We start from the raw sequence: 24,422 nt of genomic DNA on the forward strand, positions 1-24,422 counted from the left end.
TTTTAAAACTAAATCATTTATTCATAAAAAATATAATAATATCATAGATCATCTATTTTTTACTCTCTTTATATCACCCACCCACGCAGTACACACACGCACACACGCACACACGCACATGCAAACACACACACACACACACACACACACACACACACAATATACACAAATAACATGCATATGCCCATATTACTATCTCAGCCACACACACACACACACAATAAACAAAAATAGCATGCACATGGTCATACTATCTCGGCCACTCATCCTCCCTTGAATTATTAAAAGGGGTAGGAAGAACAAAGGAAAGTATTAAGACCATTTGTCTATAAGACATGTTTCCTTTTTGCTAAGATGGTGATGTTTATAGTACTGCTTTTTCCTATTCACATAGATGATGGATTATATTCCTATTTGAGCCCTTGCTTGAAGATTCTTGCTTGTCAGCATTTAAAGATAATGAGACATTTACTGAATTTGATGTATCCATGTTGCCTTCATCACCTACAAAAACACAGTTTCATTTGTAATACTTGAACATGTAATAGAAAAATTAATGGAGATCTATTTATTACAAGGATGACATGTACAAGTATCGTTCTTACTTGTAAAAGTGTGGAGATTGTTATTCTGTGATTGCCAATTTCTCTTACGTTGGTTGATAAACCAATTATTAATTTGTTTTATTTCAAGACCAGTTTCTTTGACTAGCTGTAGCTTCTGTTCTTCCTACTACATCAAAACAACATGGTTAGGTAAAATGTGTACTCACATGATGGCTAGGTATAAACATGATTAGCTATAATATTTATTTGGCATGAATAAGCACATAAGTATATTATACCCATCATAGCACAAAAATAAATATATACTTCTCAAGTTGAAATTAGTTTGAATCTAGTTCTATTTAAATCTTTCTAAAAAACCTAGTAGCTTATTATTTAAAGGATAACCTATAGAAGTTAAGAAATTTATACATAGCATATTAATAAACAAGACCAATGCTAGAAAAAAAAACATTCCTAGCCAATGAGAAAAAAGACAACTTATAGTATAATTGGTTTTCCCTAATTAAAATATCATTATAAATCGGTTTTTATAACTGAAAATAAGGACATATTTTTATTAGCAATTAACAAGACTCTTAAAATTTTCCATGAAGCATTCAAGACCAAATAAAACCTTATTTATTCGGTCAACATTCACAAATCCAAGTGTATAATCCAAAAATGGGTCCAAAAGAAGGCTATATGGTAAGGGCAAGCCTTCAACTCAAAAGAATTATACTACAAACAACAATGATATTTCTAAGAAGATAATAACATATTGTATCTAGATTCACTTAAATATGAATTTAATAAACTTTCTAAAGTTTTATTATCTTGATTTCTAAACTTGTAAACTAGCTAGTAGAAAATAAATAGGTTACGTATTTCCACTTTCTATATAAAAATAGGTTACGTATTTCCACTTTCTATATAAAAATATGTTTGTTTTTTTAAAGTATTGATCTAAAAAGTTTAACAATCTCAAAATTATTGGAATATTTTATAATCGAGCTATAATGATAACAATAATACCCAACTTTCATTCTCCTAAGTTTTTAAAATGAAAGAGCAAATATCAATGCTAAAATTGTGCACACAAAATGTATGTTCTCATTTGTAAATCATTCTTTTTTTTCTTTTTTACATGTAACATCCTTTCTGGAATAGCTTCTTGATCAATATACTGGATTCTACATATTAGTTTCATTTTGATAATAATTAAAAAAAATCCACAAACTTATATTGTGATCATGTCACTTTGCAATCAAGAGGAGAAATTTTTTCCACTTACATTTACTGTTATAATTCATAAAAATGGCTCATGCAAAAAAATGTTCATTGTTGATTTACATATTTGTAAAAAACAAAATTGGAAATGAAAAGAAAACACCATGAAACGTCACATTGTCCAACATACATAAGCAATCCCCTTCCACAAGAACAAGGTTCTCTCTCTATGTAAATTCTCCTTGTACTATCAGCTACTACAAGACCTAGCCTTGCATACGATTGTCCTCCAAGTATGCTATGACAACCTATGTTGTAGTCTTACTCATGAAAAGACCCTAACTAGATTCAACTTTAAATTAGAGTATACATCTCTCTCATTTAGATTAAACTTTTAACTAGGGTATACACCTCTCTCATATAGACTAAACTTTGAACTAGGGTATAGACCTCCCATCTTACCACTCTACCTCACATAAATGTGTTCTCAGAAAAGTATGATTAACCATAGATACATACATCATGCTCACATCACATAAAGCTAAGGAAAACAAACCTATCAATGCTTTTAAAAAGCACATGTTCATCAAAGCTACCAATACCTAGCTTAGCCTTCTCATCCGCACATAAAATTATAAAGCCATTAAAGATTGTCTAAATTCAACACCATCATTATTATTAGGAATATATACACCCATGGAGTCCACATCTAGGAGTCTCTGTCAATGTTGATGTACAACTAAGCATGCAAATTCATTCACGTCAGTACTTTTTTCTCATGACGTAAAAATATGTTTTAAATAGGTTCAAGTTTGGCAAGAAACTCTCATTATGGTAATAGCATAATATCCTTGATCAATGCATCCCAAAGACTCCTCACTAATACATGTTACTCCTACTTATTTGTATTGGTATCAAATCATGAAATAAATAGTTATTCTAGTCCTTCTATGCTAGAATGCATCTATTAAATCCTTATGAAAGGCATTTTTAGCTAGGTTATACATGGTTTAGAAACCCATTAAACCATGAAAGGGAGATGTTATCAAATTTTAATAATGGGAGCTACCTTAGCATTCCTATCAAGGTCAATAAACTTGCATTGATGATTCAAATACTTCAAGAAACCATGTACATATTCTAGTTCATTGCCATAAAAATGCATTGGTTCAGCCATAGTCGAAACTCAATTCTTATAGAAATCTCAACCTTAAAGACTATCCTTTATCTCCGCCACTAAGAGAGGCAAATTGCCGTTATGTGAAAAATCCAAAAAATGCAGCCTTGTGGGCCTATGAAATCAAGTGGGAAGTTGGTCTAGCCATTGTGAGCATACTTAATAACCTCAAAATATTGATACCAATCACAAACATGAAATTTAGCTTTAATCTCACCCATAACCTCATTGAAAAGCAAAAAAAAATGGGATCCTCTTATCTTTGAGATTTGGTTTAAAACACTTTGAAATGATCATACATCTATCATGCACATTATACTTCCAACATTAGAAATAATTGCTAAGAAATAACCCAAAGATAGCTTCTACGTACATTGAGCACTCCATATAAAAGGGGTCAATCAAAATTTTGATTCCGAAGACTAGCATAGAGGTAACATGTGAAGCTGTATTCTTTAAGTGACCAGACAACTTCCCTTAGTGAGGTTGAGCAAATAGCACAAAGCATGGAGCCAAGACTATAGGTTGATTTGCATGTACAAAGGTGATTCTGAAGACTAGCATAGAGGTAACATGTGAAGCTGTATTCTTTAAGTGACCAGACAACTTCCCTTAGTGAGGTTAAGCAAATAGCACAAAGCATGGAGCCAAGACTATAGGTTGATTTGCATGTACAAAGGTGATTTCCAATGGACAAAAAGGTCTCTTTAAAGACTAAAGAAAACACTCTCCTATTCACAATCTCAAAGATAAAACATATCAATAATGGACTTCACAATATCCTAAGTGGATTTATATCCCCATGCCAAAATTTACTCCCTCATATGATCCACCACATGTTGCATAAATAGTAGCTGCAACATAGAGAAAACCCACTTACAAGACTTTATGGATCTCCCTTGCATGCATGATGATAAACCAGAAGATTCCATGTACCTCTGATTTAAGGAAACAAATCCCACATGCCTTGAGATCCACAAGGATCCCACTCTGTAAGTGGTGGTGGAGTGGGCACATCAATTGTCCAAAGCATTGATGACAGAGATAAAACCCTTTTTTCATATTTCCCATGTAGCGTGGTCTAACGGGTTGCTCCTTGGTCTTGTCAGGGCCATGATTTATGTGTAAGGCTTTTGTTTCACCTCTTGTTAATTTCACTATAGTCCCCAAGAGCTAATTTCTTCGCTTGGGATTCCCTTGAGTTTTTAAAAGGATAGTGTTGGCCTTGCTAAGATCCACTCTGACGCCTCTTTTGTACAAGAAAAACTAGAAATGTATCATCCCAAGTATGCAACTAAAAAATAATAACTTCAATTAATTAAGGATAAGAATACCTTCATATACCCTTCATAATGCATGATGTCTTATTAATTGAGTTCCTACATAAATTTAGTTCCTTAATCAAACACTTTTTAATGAAGAATCTATGCCCACCTCTACTCTTCTCTCAAGTCCCAATAACTATCCATCAACAAAACCCATTAAAATTTAAAACATATCTAGTCGTTTGGGGTTATTTCTATGGACAAGTCCATTAGGGGCCAGAAACTCTTCAAATGGACTCCAATTTTAGAGACATCTCCTCCTTTGTTGGAATTATGCTATTGTCATGCACATTAATACATACTCGAAACCCATTTGCTACGAAAGTGAGAAGTGAAGTTCCACTGTTTGCCTATTTTTTCCCATTGTGGTTTTAGCCGCTTCCAAGTTATCCTCTCATAGAAAAACTATAATCATCATGCTTGGTAAGCTTTAAAAGAATTTTTAAAATCCACTAGGCAGAGTTGTGTAAAGTTACAAAAAGGACTAAAATATCTCCCAAACAAAAAGCAAAAGCATTAGATAGAAAGCCACCCCAAGCTATTTAGAAGGCCTATAACAAGATCTAGGTGAAATGAGACACCTCACCTTGAAGAAACAAGGAAATCACTAGAACTTGAAGGGAAGTAGATAAGTTTCAAGCCATACAAGCCAAAAGAAAAGGTGAAATTGGGTATTGGTGGAAAGCTTGATTAAAAGGCCATCATAGTGTCAAAAATAGGTGAGAAATTGAATACGATAATGAACAAAGATAATTAAAAAACATTTTAGGTTCCAAAAAGCTCAACTAACCTTGTTGTGTATTCGTATTGGGAAGTTACTAAACCTCATGAAAGTCTAGTCAAATTTTACCCATTACCCAATCAGTAAGCAAAATAGGAGGGGGAGATCACCTAGTCCATTAAAGAAAAAGACATACTTGCTAACGGTTTAATGGCATATTTTCAATAGCTTAAATGAAGCAAGTACTTGATGAAGAATTACCATCTATTTGAAATCAAGTGAGCCTTTTTTTAAAGATATTGCTTTAAAATTTGAAAGATGCAATGATATGTATGGGAAGAAATTTCTCATAAACCATGCAGTAACTTTAAGAATTGGTTACATGATTGTTTCACACTTTCATAAATCCTTCTTTTTTGCAACTTGTAATGGATACATGGAACTAAACTCTAAACCCCAGCAACAAGGGTTTAAAGTGTTATTTAGACATTAGGATTCAATGTTCTGATAACTGATTTGGATATTCACAATAGGCCATTTGACATAAATCCAATTACGGTAGTGTTTGGGAGTCTTAGACTAGATTTATCTTGGCTAGATAAATGGATTGGGTGTGATTGGGATTAAAATCTTCTATTTATAGCCCAATTTATCGAAGTGAGATATTGCCATTTTATCTCAATTAGATAACCTAATTGGGTGTAAGTAGCCTTGATTGGGCTTAAAGTCTTGTATTTATTGCCCAATTTATCAGAATTAAATAATCAAATTTAATCTCAATTAGATAACCTAATTGCGTGTAGTTAGACTAGATTGGGTTTGATTAGAACTAAATGGGCTTGATTAGACTTGATTGGGTTTCATTAGAAAGGTATGGCCAAAAATTGACACAAGTGAGTCTAATCAGGGGAAATTTAAACCTCTCAAGGTTTCATTGGTCCAATTTTTGGGATCCCAAAAACACATTTACAAACTTATGTCTCCATTAGATTTCATTCAAGCATTACGAGATTTAGAAAACCCATATTTTTACGGAAAAACTCTATTAGTACATGCAAACCTTGATGGCCACACCCAAGTAAGATCAATTTGACCACGCTTGTGGTTTGCTTTATATCATTACACCATGATACACATCCCTAGTTTAAGATATTTTGAGACTAATTTGTACACTAGCCTTATCTTTGAAGTTTGCAATTATGGTCCTACTGACTTTTTTTTCTTTCCAATGCTAAAATTGAAAATTATCACACTTAATCTTTCTTTCATGTTTGCAAAATGATGCTCATCCATCTTTCTCTTTTATAATGAATGGATATATTCATAGTCTCTCTCCTTATCAATTGCATCAAGAACACCCATGAGTTTGCTTTCTCTAATTTGAAGTGTGATATCTTTATCCTTGGAAACCTCCCATAAACATGTTTGTAAGAACATCATCCTCGAGACCTAGACATGATTTTTCAGTTCCAAATATTATATGTATATTGCTACATAATGTAATTTTCCTACAACAATCGAAGAATATATTTATATATCTTGCTTGAGTATTGAGTAGAGAATAAGACTAGTCAACATGTCCTTTGAGCTCATCCCACATAATAGGACATGGTCACACATATTCCTACTTGAAGCACCCATTTTCACCAAATCTCATCACTACCTATGAGTTGTCATTTTTTAATCCATGCTTCTATGTCTTCACCTATACCTCTTCTAGAAGCCATTAAATTGTAGATCTTGGTCTCTTTTAAAAACGTTTTCTAATGGTGCATTATGAGTTTCCTATTCCATAATAGACAATGCATTGAAGTGTTATGAGTCATAGGTACGAGGCATTAATGTTAAGAATGGAACTTGTAATGATTAACTATAGCAAGTGATAGCCAATGCATATGACACAATATTTAATGATGCTTAGACAAGCTTGTCTACTACAATTCAATGGAAGAAAGTCCACTTTTGTAGCTACTAAAAAACATTTTATGAATGTGGAAATGACTATACTTTGCATGAAAATATAGACATACAGAAGGTGAACCTTTAGAGACAAGTGTGTAAATACAATATAAGGAGCATTGGATTCAACGAAAAAAATAAGGATCATATCCTACGGTCAAAGTAGATATGGGTTGGTGAATCTTTCATTAATAAAAGGTAGGCTTTGTAGGAAACTTTGACAAATAATTGAAAATTTTCAAGATATATGCTCACTTTTAGTGTAAATTTGGTGATTTTTCCCCTAAAATCTACCTAAAAATGCTACCTTGGTCTAATATATTTAAAAAACTACTAATTCTTTTGGTTTAAAATATTCCAAGAATTTTACAAGACCCTTAAAAATTAGCCTTTGGGATAAATTTCCACCCTAAATGTTTTCCTAATTTGAGTTTATATAAGACTTAATTAATTAATAAAGCTATGAATATAACACACAAAGGAAAAATATAGACAGAAATAATGTACACAATAAGATGAGGAGGTAAGCATGTAATTCATGTAGAAGAACCATGTACATCAATGGATATAGAAGTTGGGATCACATATGTCAATTATTCATCCAAGACATGTGTAGCAAATTTATGCACTATACCTTATTGTTAAACACTCAAATACCTAAGTGATGTTTTCCATTTTCATTGATCATATCTCTTTATATTATCTAAGAATAAATAGAAGCATGAATATCATCTACAAAAAGACTTGTAGAAACTAAGCGATAATAAAGTATATGCAAAAATGCCTCAAAGCTCCTTTCCAAAAGATCACATTACCTATTTGGCAAGTGTGATATCCTTTGATGGAATACACATGGATTTAGAGAAATTAATGGTAGCGTTAGAGTGGAAAAATCCAAAAGCTTCAAGGAAGTGAAAAGCTTTCTTTTCTCATGAATAGAAGAGAAAACATATTTAACATTTCTCTAAGATAGGAGGCCATTTGACCAGTTAGAAAAAGTTAAAATCCTACTTTAAGTGGAATGATAAATGCCAACTGAATTTCAAGGTTATCAAAGAGAAAACAATGCTGTGAAATGCATCCTTCAAATTCCTTAAAATTTGTGGGACACCTTCTTCTCTTGTGTAAGAACATGTGTATGCCTAAGCAATATGCATGCTATTAGAAAAACCTATTACAGAACTATATTTATCTAAATTTACTTTGAATGTTGAAATTAGAAATCCTATATGATTAGCTCACAGGATATACTGAGATATTTTTTAAGTGATCTTAAAGATTATATAGTGAAATGAAGATCCTTGTTTATGTGTTCTACCTAATGGTCTCAATATTTCACCTTCTATTGACTTTTCAATACTAGGAATCAATGAGTTAGACAATTAGGGACTTTGGAAGTCGATGGACTTCTAGGATGGTTTCTTGCTAATATATGGGTCCCGAATGTTTTCCTACATTAATTAATTAGTTGAGAGAGAAGGAACCTTAGACACCTGCATTTTAAACCTTAGGCTATACTGGGAAGAAAAACCTTGGTAGGCTGTAGTGAACGATAATTGGCAAAAGCTCTAGATGCTTTGAGATGGTTACGCGGGCTGAATCACACCTATAAAGTCTGACACTGGATGAAAGCTTGTGGGATTATCTGCCTCCCAGTTTTCATTTGTGTACTCTCTGTGTGTGTGTGTTTTTGAGAGAGAGAGAGAGAGAGGGAGAGAGAGAGAAGCGAACGTTGTATGCCTGCACAAAGAGAGAAAGAGAGAGAGAGATGTGATGTTAATCAAAGCAAAAAATAAAAACATGTCGAGTACGTATGCATGCGCTCAGTGAACGAGAGACAGTAATGTGATGTTAATCAAAGCAAAACACGTCTAGTACATATGCATGCGCTGTGTGTGTGTGTGAGAGAGAGAGAGAGAGAGACAGATGTGATGTTAATTAAAGAAAAAAAGAAAAACACGTCTAGTACATATGCATGCGCTATGAAAGGAGAGAGAGGGAGAGATACACTATGAGCAGAGAAGGAGAAAAATGTTGCACGAGAGAGTGAAAAAACGTGTTTTGTGATGAGACTGAGAGAGAAAAAAATTCATTCAATCTTAGGTTATTAATGTTTATTTTTTTAAGTTTCTAAATAAGAAACTTAGATATGTTTAGAGTGCTCTTGAAGATTATATAGTGAAAGGAAACTCCTTGTTTATGTGTTCTACCTAATGGTCTCAATGTTTCACCTTCTGATGGCTTTACAATACTGGGACGCAAAGGTAAGGAAGCAATGAATTAAACAATTAGGGACTTTGGAATTTTCTAGAATTCTAGGATGGTTGCTTGCTAATCTGGGTCCCAAATGTTTTTTTACATTAATTATAGTTGAGATGGAAGGAACCTTAGATACGTGCATTTTAAACCTTAGGCTATAATAAGAAGCAAATAGTAGGCTATAGTGAACGATAATTGTCAAAAGCTCTAAATGCTTTGAGGTGGCTATGAGGGTTTAAGCGCACCTATAAACTCTCACGTTGGACGAAAGCTTGTGAACGTTGTGTGCATGAACAATAAGAGAGAGAGAGAGCATTGTGATGTTCATCAAATAAAAAAAGAAAAACATGTCCAATATGTATGCATGCGCTCAATGTGAGAGAGAGAGAGAGAGACGACTTAGAAACACTTTGAGTAGAAACCAGGAGAAAAATGTTGCACACGAGAGAGAGTGAAAAAACTGGTTCTGTGATGAGATTGAGAGAGAGAAAAATACGTTCAATCTTAGGTTAATGTTTAATTTTTTTCAACGTTTAAATTAGAAACCCTAAATGATTAGCACACATGATATACTTAGATATTTTTTGATCTCTCTTGAAGCTTATATAGTGAAAGGAAACTCTTTGTTTATGTGTTCTACCTAATGGTATCAATGTTTCACCTTCTATTGGCTTTGCAATACTAGGAAGAAATGAGTTAAATAATTAGGGACTTTGGCATTTGCTAGAATTCTAGGATGTTTGCTTGCAAATATGGCTGTGAAGCAAAACCTTAGTAGGCTATAGTGAACAATAATTGGCAAAATCTCTAGATGAGAAAGCTTTAGATGCTTTAAGGCGGTTACTAGGGTAGAAGCTCACCTATAAAGTCTCAAGCTGGATGAAATCTTGTGAGGTTGTCTACCTCCAAGTGTGTGTATGCATGTGTGTGTGTGAGAGAGAGTGTTGCAATGTTAATTAAAGCAAAAAAGAAAAACACATCCAATACCTATGCATCTGCTCAACACGCGTGAGAGAGAGAGAGAGAGAGAGAGAGAGAGAGAGAGAGAGAGAGAGAGAGAATTCAGATACACTATGAGTAAAGACAAAAGATAAAAATGTTGCATGACAGAGAGTGAAAAAATGTGTTCTGTAATGCGATTGAGAGAGAGAAAAATACATTCAATCTTAGGTTAATGTTTTTTAAAATTAAAAAACCAAGGTTTAACTTTTGATACTTTAGGATAGACTAAGGTGTTAATTAATGATAGGGCTTATTAATTAATTACCTATGGAGTGAATATGCTATTAGAGAGAAAAGTGAAATTCTCATAATATTTGGTATTAGGACATGAAATTCTCATAATGTTTAGTATTAGCCCTATTGGAAATTTTACAAACCTAGGCATTAAGGATAGCTTTTTCTTTAAAAATGGAAGACAAGCATAATCTATGAAATATATTTTTAAAAAATTGAAGAGGAAAATTTAATAAACATATTTCTATGTGTTTCTTCTCTTTCTCTCAAATTCCTTTTCATTCCCCATCTTAGTACATTAATAATAACCAATTTTATATTTATAAATACCAAACATTATGTGGAAATAAAATAAATGAATAGGATATAAAGTGTGGTAAATTTTTGAGATAGTATAGTTCATATGAAATACTATTTTATAATATATCTGATCATTACTAAAGTACAAGTATCATATACAAAACAAATCTCTCTCTCTCTCTTTCTCCCCACCAGGCATGCCATTCTTTTGTTTACAGGCTTAAATGTTAAAAGCAGATTTAGTGTTGTACCTAATGGTCTCTATGTTTCACCTTTTGTTGTTTTTGCAATACTAGGAGGCAATGAGCTGAACATTCAGGGAATTTGGCATTTTCTGGACTTCTAGGATGGTTGCTTGCTATTAGAGAGAAGGATAAAATTCTCATAATGTTTGGTATTAGCACATTAAGAGCACATTAAGTATTAGCCCTATTGGGAAATTTATAAACGTAGGCATTAGGGATAGCTTTTTCTTGAAAAATCCAAGACAAGCATAATCTATGAAATATATTTTTGAGAAATTTAAGAGGAAAAATCCGTAAACATATATTTCTTGTCTTTCTCTCAAACTCCTTTTCTTTCCCCATCTTTTTTCAAAATATTGTACATAATTTAGTACATTAATAATTAGCAATAAAATATATATGAATAGCGAACATTATGTGAAAATAAATTAGATCAGTAGGATATAAAGCGTGTTAAATTTTTGAGATAGTATAGTTTATAAAAAATACTATTTTATTATATATCTAATCATTAGTAAATTACAAGTATCAAGTATAAAACAGATCTCTCTACTAACCACACCAAGAAAAATTTCTCGTGCCACTGGGAATGGGATAAGACCTCATGAGGGAGAGAAAAAAAAAAAACAGATCTCTCTCTCGACACACCAAGAAAGGCATGTCATTCTTTTGTGTACAGGCTTAAAATGTGAAAAGCACATTTAGTTCAAGGAAAAAGAGTACCGTAGGGTATGGCCACTTGGCGTGGGCAGTCCACCAGTCTTTCAAAACGTGTGTTGTATCTCCGGGTAGCTTACCCGCACGCCGCTTCCGCAGAATCTCGTCACGCACATCCTTGAGCTTAGGTCGATACTCCTGCCGGGAGAGAAACATAGGCCCATTAATACACTCCCTTTTTTTCTCTTTTTTTGGTACAATCTACAATTATGAATTAATCCAATATAAAGTTTTTAGCTTTGCCTTCTTCAGCTCGTTCTTTAGCTCTGTCCGAACGTGGTCAAGAAACGACTTCTCAATTTCGTAAGGAAAAAAAGCACCAATCCCTGAACGCCGTGAGCCATTGTAATTAATCAGTTCATTTTCAATGTCTTTCTCGTCTTCAAGCATCATACTGTCATTTCCTGATCCAACATGTACACCTGCATACATAATTAAGTACCAAAATTAACATAAACAAAGTATATGAGGGTCCGTAGAAGATTAACCTAAGCAGATATTCAGTATATATGTCCTTAAACCTCCAACAATACCATAACTGCAAGGTTATAATCCGAAATAAATGTTATAATACCTAGGAACTGCAACCTTCTATCGCTTCTATCGTTTTTTACCAGTGAGATTGTAAAGGGCCTGCTCGATGTCCCAGCATGCAGAGATCGTTTCCAAAGCCTCTGTGCTCAGGTGTTCTCGGAGCTGCTCTTTGAAAGACTGCAGCAATAGAATGTAGTTCACCTGTGTAAGCTATAACACGTTCAGAAGAACATCGATCATGCATCCACCCGAAGGTAATAGTATTTTCTACTTAAAAACGGAGCCTAATCTCAAGTCCCGAGCAAGGCATAAAGTGGTCTTCTGTTTTATCAAATTTTTTGGCATGACATCTTGGCTATGGTGGCCCATCAACTGATCACTAAGGCAGGAGCTCGTTGACAACAACGACTCAGGATCTACTACATTTTTCCACCTTTTTTTGTCAAATCATACTTCAATAGACTCATGGTTTTTCCGTCAGATATAAGCAACATTCTAGTGTCATCTACATATAGTCACACATCAAGAATGCTTATAGCTTCATGTAAGAAAACATTAATTTTCTCTTTTGTCAATCTACATACACACACAGAGAAGGTCTTCAGTCTAATCAAAAGGAGAATACTCGTAAGAATGCTATTATTATTGATACTCAAATTGCGATAAATCCCAAAATACAATTGGAGACCATGAAAACTTAATAATATTGTCACTCAAAGAATAAATCCATTAGTTTATTTGCATCTAAAATACAACGAGAAGAAGGTTTCCTTTTTATCAAGTTAATAGTACATGTCATGCAAGCACATGCTATCATTCTACATACAGAAGGTGCTACAAGAAGAATGGGGAGGGGAGATCATGCTCAGCGTGACGAAAAAGATCCCTTATCTATGAATTTTGAGTATACAAGGGTTGGTTTAAGAATCTTTGATTTGTGAATTTAACTGGTATTTTGAAAATCTCTTATCTTTAAATTCTAGGGGTATTTTGAAAATCCTTTACCTATGAATTTTGAGTATCTAAAATGCCCACTTTTTCAATATAGATGTTTATTTTTTAATTTAACAAGCCATTATGTAAGTACATTTCTATGAATTTGTCATGAAAAAAAGAATTACAAAACTACTCTAGTAAAGTCGCATGATACATATTTTCAAGTGACACACACACACACTTACTTGCATGCATGCATGTTTGGAGGTGGGTGTGTGTTCGTGAGGTGTTCCTATATGTTTCTATATTTGTATATACATACTTGTGTGCATACACCTATGTGTGAGCATGTGAGTGTGTATATGCATGCATACAAGCACATGTGCATATGTGTGTACATGTGTTTTCCCACAGAGAAGTTGCAAAATGCCTTGAGAAGTTCCAAAATTTAATTACTCGACTTATATCTATTTCAAACTTCAATACCTATGACTATTTTTGGGAATTTCAAAATTTATTGTGATAACTAGCTTGCCATCCACAATGAGCTCCTCAAAAGAACATGAGTAGTACAACTTGCTCCAATGTTTCCAAGAACTCAACAAAACCCTTAAATAAAACAAAATAGTACATATGTATCAATTGTACTCACATGTCAAAGATCAAAGTGTACACAATTGAAAATCAATAAAGCACTGATGTATATAAATTAAAATATTGAGGTATATTAGGGTAGTTGTTGATAGTCAAAACATGGCAAGAAAATATAGAACACATGCCTCAAACAAGAAAGACAAAGATTTTCCTCTCACCAAAAGTATATAGATGATACCTATAGTACCATATATGATTAAAAATAGGATACCTACCAAAAGTGATAATACCATGAGTCTGATGGTCTTGCTCATATGATTTACTCAAAATCATGCTAGAAAAAGAGCTATTAACCCCAAAGCCTGCTTTTAAAAAAATCATATAAGAAACTGGCATCGTTTTTAAAAAATGCTTAACATTCTATCGAGGATAAGAACAATATAAGTAGAAGCCTAACAAAGACTTTGATCAAACAAACTGAGAACCAAAGAGAGCACCCAATATAAGTAGAATCCTAAAAAAATCTTTGACCAAACAACTCAAAACCAAAGAGAGGGCCAAAGATAACACCGTGAAAAAAGTAAGAATCTACAAAAATTAGGATTATGACTATACCATTTGTATTGGAGTATTTCTATCCATGGAAAAAGATGATTAGATTTATAGTGGAGTATCTATAACAAATTGAAAACAAAACATCATGAAAAAATAAAAATCTTCAAAAAATTTGAGAGTTTGACTATGCCATTTTTATTGGAGTATTTCTAGCCATGGAAAAAGATGACTAGATTTATAGTGGAGTATCTAGAAATATATAAGGCTTTTTTCATGGATATATTAATAATGGTATTATTTCAAGGTCAATTTAGTTATCATGAATCATCATCAAGACAAGATTGAACTTCCAAGAGATAAGAAACAAATTCAGTATGAGATACAACACTTGTGGAATGCATAGAGATGAGTGATAGATGGATTGATGATGGTGATTGTTGACATAGGATGCAATAGGGAGATGATCACATCATTTTAATATAATAATTATAGTGAGAAACATATAATTATTTTATGTTTTTTAAATGTTACAAAATGATTCATGGGTGGACTTGTCTCTAGGGTAATGATAAATATTAACATTTGATTTAATATTGTAGGTGTACATAGCTCCATCTAGGATAAGGATACTAACCTTCCACTTGTGCAAATTAGGTGTATAGAGCTTTAAGGTAGTAATCTACCACAACATGTATTTTATGACAAGTTGCATCAATATACAAGAAATTTAGTACACTTCTAGACTAGTAGTAATACACTTATTCCCATTTGAAATATTCATATTGACACCTCTTTCTTTCAGACGAGTAATTGTGTAAGGAGAAAATTCTATTATGGAAAATTCAAGGGTTCTAACTTAATGATACTTTAGCATTTGTTTAAACTTACACATGGACATAACCAAGGCATTTGATTTGTTGTTATGGAGCTCTACTCCTCCATTTTGAGGTTTTGGATTCCGTTTTGAACGGAAGATCTAAGTTAAATGATATGCTAAGTTATGTAGTGATGGTCATAGGCTTAACTATTTTTTCCATGAACTCCTCGTAGGTTTTGTGTTTAGAAGTTATGTGTCCACAAATACACATGTTAATTCTTAAACAATCTATGTCGCATATTCAAAAGTGGTCAATGACATAACCAAGCATCTATACTCAAGTTCAGAACTTGGTTCCAAGAAATGATTCTTTTGGCAACTATATATTTGGGTTTATCCATTGTAATTTATCTAAGGACTCATGTGCGAGGAATATCTATGGTTATGTTTAGTAATTAATATTGAGAACAATGATGAAAAAGTTAAGCATACATTTATACTTGTGGATATATTATGAATCAAAATTTACAATTTATGCTACACATGATTAAGAATTTTTGTGGTACTAATAAAAATATTAATGAAACTTAATGCTCTTAAAGCATAAAAATTCAATGCAGATTGATCATAAATAGAACAAAACATGTTAAAAACTTGAATAAAGTTACAGTTGTGTATTCTATAGTATTTTCACACAACCATTTTGAAATTACAGATTTCAACCTTATAGCACACCTATGCGCATCCATGCACACAAATATCGTATAGGAACCATAAAGAATCCATGCCAATGGTCTTACAATTATCATACATACAATGAGAGTTCAACCTTAGAGCAACCTTATGTTTATTAAGTAATTCCCAAGTCGTATAGACACACATGCATATTCATGCACACACATGCTATATAAGACCACAAAGCATCCATATGATATATGGATTCAAGTATCATCTAGAAAGACTTTTTCTCACACATCTAAGGATTGTATTTTATCAATGAGATTTAATAATCAAATTAAATGTAAGGAGGAAGTTCCAAACTAAAATTTTCCATCGAAGGGGTCCTATATAGGTTAGTTGGAAAATTTTTGTGACTTCTTTATCATATAATCTTTTAAATGGTGAGATGTCTTCCACAAGCAAGATGCAAGCATATCCTTTGATGTCTTCATTAGATGGTGTAGACCACATTTAAACCATATAGAATAATTTACATAATCATAAGTTTGAATCCTAACCCTATACCTCGTTAACCCAAAATAATTAACCTAAAAAATGGTGATATTCATGAAATGTTAAAAAATATTCCCTTTGAAAACTCTAGTTTAATGAGATAAAACCTTCTTAAAGTTTGGCATAGATGCTTATGAAATAATGGAGCCATGTGCCACTTATTGTATGCAATCATTAGGAAAAATTTAGACTCAAATCGGCCCCTTTAAGGATCGCTACACATTCTCTGTCTATAAAGATGGGTGCATGGTAAAATTTTTGTAAATAAACTCAAAATTAAGGGGAGTTTAGACATTTGTAATCTACTCTTTAATACCTTTGCAATGATATATAGCATGATGGGCAATTTTGTATATTCAAGGAGTCTCCAAATTTGGTGATGATGTGGCATATAACGTGCTGCATCATCACCTGATTTGGGGACTTCTTGAATATGAAAAATGTTACATGCCACATCATCACCAAATTTGAAAACTTTTTTAATATCCCATTTGATGCCATGAATATACATATGATATATTACTAATTCAATCAAAACATATATATTCACTAATTCAATCAAGACATATATACAACCCATAATTAAATAAACAATTATTGTAATATTCTTTGTTGATCTTTCAAAACCTTAGCTTGGAGTCCTATTATTTTCTTCCTAGTTTGGCCAAGAGTTCTATATAATTGGTTGAGCTAGTGTGTGAAGCAAGACATGATTACGAAAAAAAAACCTTGTTTTTTTAAATTAGACATAAGCCCTATGAGAAGTATTGGTTTTTGAAACAATTTGTTATCCATATTAGACTGGAGTACTTCTATTGATGTCATAGTCAGGGATGTTGATTGTGTTAGTGGTTTTAATCTCCATACAAAACATTACAATTTTTATCTTTAATTTTGTTTGGTTTAGGTTTTTTTTGTTTCCTTTGTTAAGGTTATTTACCACTACTTGTTTCCTAAGGCTTCCTACCAGCATGACACATTATCAAGCTGGACGCTCTCTATATATCAACACGACTTCAATCCCTAGTAAGAGTCCACTACACATAATAATGGAATATTATTTCTTGTTCATTGGTGCATATATATTATATATACATATGTATAAAAACATATGCATATACATATATATATATATGTGTATGTTTGTACATACACACACACACATATACATCACACACACATATACATACACACACACACATATACATACACACATACACATACATATACACACGCATATATATACATATACATCTTTATATGTATATATATAAATATATAGATGTATCTTTCTCTATATACATACATACATACATACATACATACATACATACATACATACATATATATATATACACACATGTATATGTGTGTGAGTGTGTGTGTATTTATACACACATGTATATGTGTGAGTGTGTGTGTATTTATACACACACAATACGAACACACATGTATGTATCTACATAGAGTGAAATGATACTCTATGGGTGACATTGCATATTTTTCAAGCTTAGGTGAAAAACGAATTTTTAAGTTTGTTTATATGTATAATGTATGTTTTCAAGAAAGATGATGGTGGCTAAAAAGTGTTTTTCCTCAACGCATACAAAGTTTAAACTTTTCAATATGCTAAACGTATGTTTGAGCTTGGAGTTGCGTGCCTTAAATCATTAGAAGTAAAGACAATTTGGGTATTTTCATAATAATAAGTGTACGCCTATGCATTCTTTTCTCGTTTATATCTCACCAAGTCTAAGTTACTATTTATGTGGAGGTATTGGAATGTTGACACATAGAACATTATGTAACATTTTATTATAAGACTAAACATTTTTATTATGTAACAACTCATTATAAGATTCGAGGAGACGGGCTGCAAGTTTACGGTGGTTAAAAAGTTGGCTTAGGTTACCGATGATTAAAAGATTATAATATGTGAACGGTTTCTAATGAAGTCTACCTTCGTCGGTATAGTGAGTGAATGTGGTACTATCCATGGCCATCATAAAAGTAACCTTTACATTAGCTACCATCTCTGTAAATTCTTACTCTAGATGCTGTCCGAGCAATCTATGTGAAATATGCTCAGGCCAAGAAGGTACAAAGGAGGACATGCGTGCCAATATCGGTATCTACTTGGAAAAGATTTGATCAGTACTTGACCCCAATATATACATATATAGTCCGTCTCAATGAAGAATTTCCTAGATATGCGTTTTAAAAACGCAGCATCTGCTGCAAATAATCGGGAAAATAGGCGTTGCTAAGATCTTCTATAAAGAAAAATCAAGCTTTGCCTAGAGGATTCTATAGAGAAAAACCGTTTTTCAAAGTATTCAACTTGGCTCCTAATTAAAGCTTGATTTATTTCGGTTTAGCTAAAGCCTAAGGTCTATGGTATATTAATAAATTACCATTAACCGGCAATACGCAGCTTCACTCCAATCAAGTTACACGGGAAATAGAAGTACGTTAAGCACCGAATTAATTGAAGAAACTGCTTACCATGAATTGATTGAGCTCTTCTCTGTCGTGGGGAGAAGCGCCGACGTAGCTTTGGTCGCCAGCTGACGCGAGGTATTTCGCTGCGATGTGGTGGCAATTGGTTAAGCTAGAGTCGATAGTGTGGTGTTGGTCGACCGGAGTGGCAACCCGCAGACATGCAACGTGGGCGGCCAGCAGCTGCTCGTAGAGGGGGTGTGCGATGATGCTCGCTTTCAGACTGGCGGACGGACAAGACAGGTCCTCGTACATGTTCATGTAAGGCGACCTCCTCGCAGCAGAAGAAGACCCGGCGGCCGCCTGCTCTCCTTCAACACCCAAACTCACCTGGTTTCCTTGGTACATGATGCTTTGCTAGCAGCTTGCCCACTTTCCTGTGTCCTCAAGAGTTAGAAGCTCGGAGTAGGACTAGTCTTGTTGATGCTTGCTGCGGTGGTGCTGCTGCTTGATGATAATAATTGTGTGTTTTTATGTTATGATGGCATAACCGGTAAGTGGGGGAGCCTGAGTTGATGCCTACAGTCGGCACTCACAACAGCGAAAAAGTACCCCGCTGCTCTTTTTCCTTACTTTTGGTAACAGTAGTATCAAACAAAGATAAAGGTACTCCACTGAACTCACCCAAACACTTGATCGTGCTCTTTTCCCCTATATGCTATATTGTCTGTTTTGATGCCTTTTTCTTATGTGTAGCTGGTGGAGTTGACAGATTACAAGGTCTCTTTGGATCCATGCAAGTTGTGAGCTGAAGAGTCTGTTCTCTTTTCCGAACGTGCAAGCTCTTTTCCTCCTGCAACACACAACACAATTAGCCCGTGGGCATTTTAGTAGATCCCTATATTTGATAGAAGTTTAAGTGACAACTTACGAGTACCCCTTACAGCCCACTTCCTAGAATAGTGACATAAGTACACCCTAGTGCCCACTGCCTATAATCGTTTTGGTTGAAGTTTCAAGTGACAAGTACCCCCACCACCAACCGCTAGTGCCCACTGTCTTAACTCCAAGGGACCAGGGTCACACAGTACCGCCTAGTGCCCACTCCAGTCTCCAGTGAGGCTAGAACACTGACAATACAAAAAAACCTACCAAGAACCTACATGCTACATGAATAGTGCAAATTTACTATGTTACAACTATTCTAGAATGTGACAGAAACCTAAGTCCTACATGCTCCTCCAGCTCCCCCTACTACATAATATCCTATAATCATGTGTTGCAGATCTCCTAGGTCAGGCATGTGAACTCACCATCAGAAGTAGGTTACCACCACCACTTGCTCTGTCTTTACCATTTCTTTTTTTTTTCTTTTTTTAAGTTGGACGATTTTTATTACATAAGGGTCTGGCATACTCTTCTTACAAACACACACACACCTACAGGTTTAAGAGGTACAAGGTAGCAACATGCAATGTAGAAAGTTGGGGATCTAACCCATGACTTTGGGTTACAAGCCATCCACTTTAACCAACTGACCTACCGATTGCCATTTCAATGTGTACCGATTGCTGTCTTTACCATTTCCATGTGCAATGTGCAAAAGCCTTTGCTAGGGTTTAAGAAATAAAGGCCTGGCCCTACGGGCCTACTGTATCTCAACTCCCTAGCCTCTACCTACGAGATACCGTATATGTAAAAACCTCTCAGCCTATCGCAACATGCCTTTATTGTATAGTGTGAATCTTTTAATTTGGCACTTTGCAATAAAGAAAAGAGGACCGGCCCCGCAGAGAACACGGGCCCACCAGAGAGCATGGGGAGAAGGGGGTATAAACGTACTCATAAGGCTGAGGATGAGGAAGTAGGGGGGAGTCGGGAGTCGGGACTAGCAAAGTGGGTGCAGGAGGACAGTCAACTGTAAAAGCGGCAAAAAGCAAGTCATTTGGACAAGCTTGAAGTGCCAACTTGCTTGTAGCCTTGTAAATTGAACTTTGGCTCTTGTAGTGTATAAGTAGTAGACAAGGGCTAGTACAAGCCTGTAAGACCAGCATAATAGTATAGCACCAAAAAGGCCTAGAGTGAAATGCTGTATAGGAGAACTGATACTCATATAAGCCTCCATAGCTTCCAAAACACAAGCTTGACCACTACTTAAAAGGGCCTTGGGAGGAAGAGAAAGACACACAGACCGACAGACAAGAAATGGAGAGTCTGTTAATCATGTTTCTTATAAAGGAAACAGTGGAAGAAGGGAGGGATGCGGGATGGCGAATTTGAAACGCACACTCAACGCACATGCACGAAAGCGATATTTGACAAGGCACTGCACAGTAGACGTTGCATACAGAGTGGATAGTAGATAGGGAGAGACAGAGACAGATAGAGAGAGAGAGAGAGCTCAGAGAGGGGCCGGGCGGCCCGGGCCCAGTCGCAGATGATGTACAATCAAGGACACGCTGATGTGAAAGGCCGCTGTTTGCGCGCCGCGCCGCGCAGCCCAGGCAGCACGCTGCCACGCTGTAGCCTGTAGCCTGTCGGGCAGCCAAGCGTCGTTCAATGCTTGTGCTCAATGCTAGTACGCTCATTGCTTCGCCGTCTCCAGCAGCCCGCCTCCGTAGTACTGCGTTCAACGTACCTGCCCTCCCCGTTCCCCAGCGTTGCACCACATGTCGCTGCCCTCGCCGCTCCTTTGAGCACGTCCCCACGCCAACATCGCAAAAAACAAACAACTCTCTGGCAACTACCTCTTACCATTGATCTTCCTAATCTGTCTCGCCTTTTGAACCTTCAAGCAGCATTTTCAACCTTGCATATTTCGATTTCGAAGTCCTAGCTTCTTTTGAAGTTTCCTAACTTCTAAATGAAGTATAAACAGTCTGCCCCTTGAATGAAGGGTATTGCAACCTTCAAATTGTGCCACGGAAGTCTGGCTTCAAGTTTTCAGATTAATCGAAACCACTTGTGGTTCAGATCTTCATTAAGACCGTTAACTCATGGTCAACAAGTCTATGCCTTTTATATTTTCTTGGGATCCAAAAGTGTGGCATTCTTCCATAGTCCATCTATGATGCACATCACTTTTTTATTAACTACTAGTGTGTGTTCTTGTGTACGAGATGCATAAATTAAACATACCTCACTATACATATACATTTTAAGCACATAAATATACTTTGAACATGATGGTCCTCAATTTATCTTCAAGGTAGTCAATTTAAAAAAACCTAGTAAACATGTATCTTGGGGCACCACATGCCAACCTTCCAAGAAAACCAACTCAAACTTCCCTTGACTCACTCTCTTACAAGGGTACCACGATTTTACAAAGTGACAAAAGGGTTTATGATGTATGGCTTTCACATCCTACAGACTCTTTCAAAATGAGCCAATAACAACATGACATCACCACACAATGTCCACAACACAAGAAAAAGGTGATACAAAGCTTGGGATTAGACATATATACTTGCCATGATTTTGACAAGGTTAGCACATAATCTCCCTTCTCAATTGCTTTGGGCACTTCAATAAAACTCATACACACTTGACTCCCACCATCTTGTTAGACAGACCAATAAGATACAATCTCCAAGCACTAATGCCTGCGTTTTTACAAAAAAACTTGAAAATGAGTAAAGGTGGAACTCAAATACTTCTACGCCACCATGATTTTAACTATGTAGCAGCAGGGGGGCTCATCAACTTCACCTTCAATTCATGTTATATCTTTGATTCCACACGTTTACCTCACAAGGATCTCCACACATGTTGACACCTTCTTATTATGCTTAGCTCCCTTATAGCTCCACGACACCAACTTTCAAGGCTTTTGTTACTCCTTTTTGAAGGTTCTCATCTTAACTTCATGAACACTAGCGAGGCCTTGCACACAACTCTCGACTGGACTCGAGCTTCTCTTTGGGCGAGCTCGAGGTAATATGGCTTGGACATGTTGTCCAAGTATGGTATGACAGGCTGTAAGCCTATTTCAGTGCCATTGGAACAGAACACAGCTTTCCGCTAGATACAGGTGAGCTTTTGGAAGACCCCAATACATACAGGTGCATAGTGGGTAGTTTGATCTACATGACCATTTCAAGGCCAGACTTGAGCTATGTTGTTGGTTGGACTTGTGAGTCAGTTTACGCAAGCCCCTAGGAAGCCACACTTGGATGCAGCTAGACTGATCCTTACATACATAAATTCCATAGTTGATTATGGACTTTTCTATGAGGTGCACAGAGATACAGTTGCATTGATACACAGATGCTGATTGGGCTGGTAGTATTGCAGACAGGAGATCTACCAGTGGTTTTATGTTCTCATTTGGGAGTGCTACTATGAGATGGAGTAGTAAGAAGTAGCCAACAGTTGCCTTGTCGAGTACAGAGGCAGAGTACAGGGGTGCTGCTATGGCATCTTGTAAGGTAGCTTGGTTTCAGAAGCTACATGACATGGGAGAGCCTGTGGATAGGGCAATTGTCATATATTGTTACAACATGAGCACCATAGAGTTGGCCATCAGTAACCTAGTATATCATGGTAGAATGAAGCACATTGAGGTGCATTATCACTTTGTGAGGGAGAAGGTTCTATTAGGAGATGTAGATCTGGTATATGTCAGCACAAAGGATTGGGTGGCTGACATCTTCACGAAGGCATTAGGCACAGAGAAGCTCCACAGGTTTAGGAGCTTACTTGGAGTGTGTGGAGTTGAGCTCGAGGGAGAGTGTTGAGATATCGAGCTCAACTAGTGCTATGGCGGACATTGATGACCCGCCCTGGGTGATAGCTTCCGCATCTACACCACTAGCATGATTGGCGAGATTATGGGTGATATGTGGCCAGTTGGATGACAAGCTATCCCATGGACCCAGGCACAAAGTTTCATCTACATCGGACACCGTATGATAGTGAAGCCCCACCCAAAGTTGCGATTTTTTACATACAGGACGACTTGGGCACTATTCAAAAAATAGCAGGTGGCAACACACCGTTTTGCCCATCTAGTGTCTGATGATGGTGAAACTTTGGGAGTAGAGGGATAGCAGCCCCTGGGCCCATTTGCAAAGTTTCACCCACATTGGACACTGTATGACAATTATGCCCCACCTAAACTCGTTATTTTATCCAAAGGGAACCCCTTGGGTACTATCCAATAAATAGTGGGTGGCAACACACCTTTCCACCAATCCGGTGTACGATGGTGGTGAAAAGTTTCAAATGGAGGGGTAGAATCCCCATACAATGCACCCACTCGTAAACTTTAACCCACTCGTAAACTTTAACCCAGTGTACGATGGCGGTGAAAAGTTTCAAGTAGAGGGGTAGAATCCCCATATAATGCACCCACGGGCAACACACCGTCCCGCCCATCCGGTGTCTGAAAATGGTGAACCTTTGCGAGTAGAAGGGTATCAATCCCATGGACCCACTCGCAAAGTTTCATACTGATCGGATGCCATATGATAATGATGACCCACCAAAACCCGCTATTATTTGCATAGTGGACCCCTATGCAAAAAATAGTGGGTTTTGGTGGGTCATCATTATCATACGGCATCCGATGATAATGGTGGTGAAACTTTGAGAGTAGA

At 35.7% G+C, this 24,422-nt stretch overlaps 1 protein-coding gene across 1 annotated transcript; it reads right to left on the reverse strand.

Annotated features, from left to right (window-relative positions):
- Positions 1-382: 382 nt before the first annotated feature.
- On the reverse strand, positions 383-19,370 carry LOC147606015 (homeobox protein HD1-like). The gene is made up of 6 exons (XM_086792448.1): positions 18,889-19,370; positions 12,329-12,449; positions 11,958-12,136; positions 11,721-11,852; positions 606-729; positions 383-504 (listed from the first exon to the last, which is right to left on the reverse strand). Exons 1-6 carry the CDS (start codon positions 19,228-19,230, stop codon positions 383-385), a joined length of 1,020 nt encoding a protein of 339 aa, XP_086648574.1. The 5' UTR covers positions 19,231-19,370.
- Between the last annotated feature and the right edge of the window lie 5,052 nt (positions 19,371-24,422).

This window comes from Cibotium barometz, chromosome 58 (genome assembly GCF_041138505.1).
Source record: "Cibotium barometz isolate CiBa-2024 chromosome 58, ASM4113850v1, whole genome shotgun sequence".
NCBI lineage: Eukaryota > Viridiplantae > Streptophyta > Polypodiopsida > Cyatheales > Cibotiaceae > Cibotium > Cibotium barometz.

Coding starts and splice junctions, on each gene's coding strand:
- LOC147606015 (XM_086792448.1), bottom strand. CDS start 19,230: ATGTACCAAGGAAACCAGGTGAGTTTGGGTGTTGAAGGAGAGCAGGCG. Junction 11,853..11,957: donor TAAAGAACGAGCTGAAGAAG/GCAAAGCTAAAA, acceptor CTCTCCCGGCAG/GAGTATCGACCTAAGCTCAA. Junction 730..11,720: donor CCAAGTGGCCATACCCTACG/GTACTCTTTTTC, acceptor TTGATGTAGTAG/GAAGAACAGAAGCTACAGCT.